The sequence below is a fragment of the Alosa alosa genome, chromosome 4 (genome assembly GCF_017589495.1).
Source record: "Alosa alosa isolate M-15738 ecotype Scorff River chromosome 4, AALO_Geno_1.1, whole genome shotgun sequence".
NCBI classification, from domain to species: domain Eukaryota; kingdom Metazoa; phylum Chordata; class Actinopteri; order Clupeiformes; family Clupeidae; genus Alosa; species Alosa alosa.
In genome coordinates, this window is record NC_063192.1 from 5,033,172 (window position 1) to 5,040,671 (window position 7,500).

The 7,500-nt window shown below is 48.4% G+C and overlaps 1 protein-coding gene across 2 annotated transcripts in view; it reads left to right on the top strand.

Moving 5' to 3' along the window:
* The window catches only part of zbtb46 (zinc finger and BTB domain containing 46), a 79,970-nt gene that overhangs the window by 62,396 nt on the left and 10,074 nt on the right, over window positions 1-7,500 (top strand). For both annotated transcript variants that reach the window (XM_048240578.1, XM_048240577.1), the window contains one exon: window positions 2,006-2,302. In XM_048240578.1, coding sequence (XP_048096535.1) covers window positions 2,006-2,302 — 297 coding nt within the window. The remainder of the gene's footprint in view (window positions 1-2,005; window positions 2,303-7,500) is intronic.

Consider the following 7,500-nt stretch of genomic DNA (forward strand, 5'->3'; position numbering starts at 1 on the left):
CCAGGGGAAATGAGACCTTGACCAGGAGATGACCGATACATAACAGTGATATAAGAGGGAGTTACCCTTCCATGATAGGGGGATGAGAGAGACTTGAGTGTGTGTGATATGAGCGTGATATGATAATGATATGATTGTGATCTAACAGAAGAGTAAGTAAGTGTGCTGTGTGGGTGATGTGAGAGGGGCATGCGTGAGTGTGCTATGTGGGTGATGTGAGAGGGGCATGCGTGAGTGTGCTATGTGGGTGATGTGAGAGGGGCATGCGTGAGTGTGCTATGTGGGTGATGTGAGAGGGGCATGCGTGTGCTATGCGGGTGATGTGAGAGGGGCATGCGTGAGTGTGCTATGTGGGTGATGTGAGAGGGGCATGCGTGAGTGTGCTATGTGGGTGATGTGAGAGGGGCATGCGTGAGTGTGCTATGTGGGTGATGTGAGAGGGGCATGCGTGTGCTATGTGGGTGATGTGAGAGGGGCATGCGTGTGCTATGCGGGTGATGTGAGAGGGGCATGCGTGCCCAGGTGAAGAGCAGCTGATGACGTGGGAAGGGGAGATTTAGGAGATTTTCCTGGCGGCCGTGCCCGCCACAAGACGCTTGTGACGACCGAGCTGCAGGCAGCCTCCACAGGGCCTCGCGCCCCGCCCTCCTCTCTGACGACACTGGCACCGCCGCTCTCCTGGGCGTGCCATCTGCCGGCTCGGCCGCACCCAGCCCGCGGGTACAGCGGGCACCTTGGGCACTGGGGAGTGGGCGGCGCTCGGGGGGCATGCGGGGAGTGGATTAGTGGCGCTGGTGGCGGTGGCACCGTGCCCACATCACAAGAGAATAGAGGAGAAGAACACACAGTGCCTCCGTCAGGCCTCACCGGCCCTTGCCTCTTTTGATTCCAATTTATTAATAGTTGCAGGTACCACAAAAACCTGCCAAGGTCTCCTGATCCTCCTATCTTAGGGTGGCATCATGCCCGTCTCCCGCCAGTCTAGCTCGCCACCTCTCTCTGGGTGAAGTGTCCGTGGGGAAGGGTGGCACACTGTGTTTGGTTCTGCTACACTGCTGATGCAGTGCGCCACAGTCTTTGGAAGCTAATGATGGGCATGTTGGCATGGTGGCGTAGTGTGGTATTTGCTCTCTGTTGTCTTCCATTGGTGTTGTTTTGTGGTGATATTGTAATAGCACACTTGGGTTGCATGGTTTATCATGCTGTAGACACCAATGCAAAGCTGGCTGTTGACTAGAGCGATGGATTTGAGGAATTTCGAGATGCTGCTAATTTGTTTATCATCCTTGTCACCATGGATACTTAGAGTAATTGAATGTGTTTCCATGCACACCATACATCTTTGGTCTGATCACGGTTCCAGGGTTTTGTTTGTACATACACAGTATAGATTGGCTGTACTGTATGTACAGCTCTGTATGGTTTATTAGCATGACCATCTCAGCTCCGCTGTTTCTTCCATCTTTTATCTCTATTTTTATGCCATCCCTTTCTTTCTTTTCTTCTCATTCTCATTTTATTTTATTTTATCACCCTCTCTTTCACTCTTTCTCTTCCTCTCTGTTTCTCAGTAGAAACTGTAAATGTTTTAAAGGGGACAGGCACTAAGATTTCTAAGATCATTTTAACTTGATATTATGTTATTATTATGTTATGACATTTTAAGGTGTCGTTGTGTCATATTGTACAAGATGGGCAGAAAGTTGTTTGGGGTGACTTGGGAGCGCTTTGAGGACTTTCTTTGATTTGAATATGATGACATTTGCCTTGTTGGTTGGTATTTTAACAGTTTATGTGTTTTATTGGTGTAATCATAATAAAGTTAGACAGTGGTCGTAAAAAGAGTGTCAAAACCTCACTTTCTCCCTCTTTCTTTGAATGTTTGACTATGTGAGTATTTGAGAATATTTCAGTGCAAGCTTTCCTGATTGGTACTTTAACATTGTGTGTGTGTGAGTGTTAAACTTTCTCTCTCTCTCTCTCTCTCTCTCTCTCTGTTCTTCAGGGTCTGATGTGACGGAGGCCAATAGCTCTGACAGCCGCGGTGAGCGCCTGGACTTCTTCGTGAAGCAGGAGGACGGTCTGGTGGCCGAAGGGTCCTTCCTGGGGCCCTCTCTGGGCTCGGAGCGGGATGAGGGGGTCCCCGGGGCCGCTGGTGGACTGCAGGGCAGTTCGGTGGCCAACTTGCGGGCAGCGCTGATGAGCAAGAACAGCCTGCTGTCGCTGCGCTCGGAAATTCTGTCCGAGGACAATCCCCTGCTGTTCGAATACCTGCCCAAGGGATCAGGCCACTCGCTGTCCCGTAAGTAACACTCCTCCCTGACCTGACCAGCCCGTATGCTGTTCCCTTGTGCTCGTGCTCAGGTGATGCCATTAGGGAGAGAATTGCTTCCTGTAGGAGGGCACAGACTGGCCCTGTAAGAGAGTTGTCCCTTGCGTGTGTGTGTGTGTGTGTGTGTGTGTGTGTGTGTGTGTGTGTGTGTGTGTGTGTGTGTGTGTGTGCGTTTGTGTGTAGCCCTGCTGTACTACCTTTCCTGGATCCCTGATACATGTTAGAGAAAATGTGTGTGCTTTACTGTTGTTGTTGTTGTTGATGTTTTTGTTGTACACGAACCCGGGTGTGTTTGTGTAGCTGAGCTGCAGTGCCTTTCCTAGAAACTATATGTGTGTGTGTGTGTGTGTGTGTGTGGTGTGTGTGTGTGGTGTGTGTGTGTGCACACGTGCGTGTAGCTGTGCCTTTCCGTAGCAGTGCCTTCCTCTTCAGCAGGGTGAGATATCATGAAGTGATCAGCCATTCCCTGCTGTACTGTGCTGTGTTGTGCTGTGCTGTGCTGTGCTGTGCTGTGCTGTGATCTCTGCTGTGCTAGTTGACCATGCTGCTGTAGACCGTAGAGTTGTGGGTGTTTGAGATGGTGGTAAAAAACATGGCATTTGGATGGAGAGCTGCACAGTAGGTTAAGAGTGAAAATTTGCCTGACACCTCCTTGTCAGTGACCACTGAAGTTTTAGGAATTTGGATGCCTTGGTGTGTGTGTGAGTATGTGTGCGCACACATACATTTGTAATCAGACATTGCACTTGCACATTTACCCATTTTCACATGTGGCTCTCTGAAAATGTTGTTTTTTTGCCTGCAGGACTCCAAACAGTTAATAAAACCTTTCTAAATGCTCCGACTCCCCTCTCCTCTCTTAGCGTGTTTCGTGTATCAAGAGTGTGTGTGTGTGTGTGCTAGTGATTTTCTCAAAAGTGTGTGAGTGTGTGTATTTCTTAATAAGCATTTTGCCTGCTTTTTTCATCAGTGTCTCTCTCCCTCATCCTCACCCTCTCTCACCCTCTCTCTCCCTCTCTCTCTCTCTCTCTCTCCCTCCCTCTTGCTCCCTCTCTCGGTTGGTAATTGCGTCTTTTGTCTGTTAAACTGGCTGTCTTTGTGCGGGGCTGAGAGCAGGGCAGGAGTGGTGCTGAAATCCGGTCATGCTCTTTAAGTGTCCCCCCGAGGCTGGACTCCAAAGCCCCGGCCCTCTGGCATGCTCTGCCTTTGTCAGGGCCAGGAGGTGCCCAGAGTGTGTGTGTGTGTGTGTGTGTGTGTGTGTGTGTGTGTGTGTGACAGAGAAAGAGAGTGAGAGTGTGTGTGTGTGTGTGTGTGTGTGTGTGTGTGTGTGTGTGTGTGTGACAGAGAAAGAGAGTGAGAGTGTGTGTGTGTGTGTGTGTGTGTGTGTGTGTGTGTGTGTGGAGGGGGTAGAGAGAAAGTGGGCTAGATTAAGACCTACCCAGCTGATCAAGAGGACGAAGCACAGACGTGCTGTCAAGCGCAGCCCTGACGTCACGTTTGAAGTGCTAGCTCAGAGTCTGCAAGGACCCTTAAATACGAGGGACTATCAGTCTAGACCCACGCCAAAGACTCCGCTGAGTGTGTTTTATTTTTAATCCACGCTTTCTGCTTGCCCTCTTTCATGTGTCTGCGATCGCTCTGTTACTTTAAATACTTAACTTATAGCTGTTTCGCTCTTCAATTGAGATCTATTGGAGGTGATTATTTTGCATAAAGTGTATCTACTCAGGGGAGAGGAGCACGATGGCTAATCTCATAGGAGCTTTAGCACAAGACCAAACTAGTCGCTTTAGCACAAGACCAAACTAGTCGCTCTTCATTCCCCATCAGTCAGCTCTCCTGCCAGTCGAGACTGACAGCAAACAGATGACTCTAAGAGAGGCAGGCATATTGAGTGATAGATGGAGTGGGAGATAGAGAGAGATGAGATGGAGTGATAGACAGAGAGAGATGGAGGGAAAGAGAGAGGGACTGAGGATCTCGAGGCCGTTCTGAGTCAGACAGATCTCTGGCGGTTCCCCTGGTTCTGTTCTCCCTGTTCAAATAAGTTTTCATTTCTATCCCTGAGAAAGGCATGTCCTCCCACACTCCTGGCAAGGTAACACAAGGCCAAACACATCACGCATACACCACACACACACACACACACACACACACACACACACACACATACACACAGACATGGCCCCCCTTTCACCCAGCAAGGCAACATCAGGCCACTCACATCACTCACACCTGAAACACACACACACTCTCTTTCAGTAGGCAAGTTAACACAAGGCCACATACATCAGTTGCACACTCACTGCTCACACACCTTACACTCCACACACATCTCGGACACAGCCATCAGCCCTAAGCCCTCCCCACCCCCCTGGCCTGTGTGGGATCTGACCAGGAGATCTCCTTGTGTGTGTCCCTCTCACTCCGAGGAGGGTGGGGTCTATCAGGAGTGACAGAAGCCTGACAGGCTGACCAGTAACCTGACAGCCAGTTGTGGGTGACTGTAATCTCTTTCTCTCTCTCTCTTTCTCTCTATCTATCTATGTGTCTCTCCCTCCCTTTCTCCCTTTTAACTTCTCTTTTCCTTCTCTCTCTCTCTTTCTATTCTTTTCACTCTCGGACACATACACCGCATGTCCGTTAGAAACGAGAGAGTAGAGAGAGAGAGAGAGAGAGAGAGAGAGAGAGAGATGATATACTGAATGGAAAGAGAGGGAGAGGTGGAAAAAGGTATGGAAAGGTGGAAAAAATAGATAAACACAGCAAAGGGTTCAGAAAGAAGATTTCCAAGAAAGAAAGAATGAGACAGAGAGAGAGAGAACTGAGGATGGGAGATGTAGGAAAGAAGAGAGAGATGGAGTAGTGAGAGAAATGAAGATGAAGAGAGAGATGGAGTAGTGAGAGATTAAGAAAGAGATAAAAGAGAGAGAGAAGTTCGAGATGAAGAAGAGAGAGATGAGGAAAGGGAGCGCTGGAGAGAGAGAGAGAGAGAGAGAGAGAGGGAGAGAGAGAGAGAGAGAGAGAGAGAGAGAGAGAGAGAGAGAGGGGGAATCTCCTAATAGCCTAAATGGCCCAGGAGGTGTGTGGCTCATTAGGCGCTGCTCTCACACCTCACTGATGCCTCATCTCATGTGCCTCACAGAACACCTCACACACCAATGCACAGCACCTCAGCCAGCGCCAGCCACCAACACACACACACACACACACACACACACACACACACACACACACACACACACACTCACACATACACACACACATTTGAGAGCAGGCAGAGACTCCTCTACACACTCCCTAGTTGTATTCCTCTCTCAGAGACTCCAATGGCTCTCCTCTAATCCGTCCCCAAAGAAAACAAACAGCAACTGCTCTCTCATCAGGTGGTGCCGCGCCTCCTATTCCTGTGAGTCACGCTTAGCCAGGCTCGGAAAAAATACAAAAAAAAAAGAAATCAGAAATGACTCTGGGATGCTCCTCGGAATTCTCGCGCTGGGTGGTGTAGTACAGTGGATGGAGTAGGCCGGGCCGGGCCGGGTGGAGGAGGTGGGGGTTCCCCTTCTTCCCAAATTCCACTGTGTTGTTTGTCATAATCCTTTGAGAGCGCCCCAGGCAGAGGGACGTCCAAGGGTCTGAAAGTGGCCGTCTGAAATGCTGCCGTCTGAAATGCTGAGGATGATCCAGCTTCAAGGCAGGTCTAGAGCCATAGAAGGCAGACAGACAGACAGACAGACAGACAGACAGACAGACAGGCAGACAGACAGACAGACAGACAGACAGACAACTGTAACTATAATACAGTGGTTGTCAAACTTTTTCTGTCATTCCCCACTTTGGAGGTGGGGAAATTTCAAGCCATCAACCAGGCAAAATGGTAACATTTAAAAAATGTTTTTTCACATTTTGGTTCCACGTTACATTTCCTGTCTCAGTCTGCTGGATCAGATCATATTAGATTATTTTAATTCATATGTCGGTCTGTTTATGACTCCTATGCTTGTGTGTACCTATTTTGTTTTGAATCTATGATCTTCCTCGTCAAAAAAGAAAGGCATTATTAGAAATAGACACAAAAAACAAATTCCCTCCTGTTTCTCGTGCCCCACCTGTCAAGTCTCTATTCCCCACTAGTGGGGCCCGCCCCTCACTTTGAAAACAACTGCTATAATAGATGCATTCGGACACAACAGTTCTAGAACTGGAAAGGCTACCCCTAGAACTACACAATTCGTAGGGGCTTTTTTTCTGTTGACATTCACACACAGTAGGAACTCTGAGATGACTTAACACACGTTCGTAACTCAGTTATTACATGAACATAAAGTAATGAAACGGAGAGCATTGCTATTTAGTTACTGTCTACTGACGTTTACAAACTATACGCTCAAGGTATAAAATGCTTTCATCCTTATTCTTGTCATCTGTCCAGAAGGCATTTGTCGCGTCTGCAGCCATCTCATGTAGTTTTTATGTTAAGCAAATTTAAACAGAAACTAAATTATTTTGACAGAGATTTTTTAAAATCTCCCTTCTGCCGCCTTGGCCAAGTTGGCATGTACATCAGTCACAGTTCCTATGATCCTACTCCAAGGAAGGAGTTCTAATAGTTATTGGAACTGCGGTCAGAGGAACTCAATTTTTGCCATTGTGATTATAATTACCATTCCTGGTGTGAACCATCCTGTCCTCTGTTATCCAGTAGCTCACACAATCTAATATCAACAGATATATGCATGTTTAAATACACCATTAATTGTTTAGATAAGTCATGCAGAAAGATAGTTAGGGGATAAAAGAGTCTACTGAAGTCCAGTCCCCTTCTTTGGAGGCTGGTGTCTCTCCCTGCCGGCCCTCTCACAGGCTTCAGTGACCCAGCAGGGGAGTGTGGCTGGGCCTGCCTCTGGTCCAGGCCACACTGGTCCAGGGACTCAACATGTCCGCCTCTCAGAAACACGTCCAGAGCTGGACAGGGTGTAGCTGTGTGGCCTTTTCTTCAAGAAAGAAGGAGGGAGACCAACAGACACAGAGAGGGTGAGGGAGGGAGAGAGAGAGAGGGAGGGAGGAAGAGAGAGAGAGGGAGAGAGATTTAACACTCATTTATTGAACCAGCATTCAAGCCCTTATCGTAACACCCCCAATTATCGCCACTTTTGTTCAGAAATTCT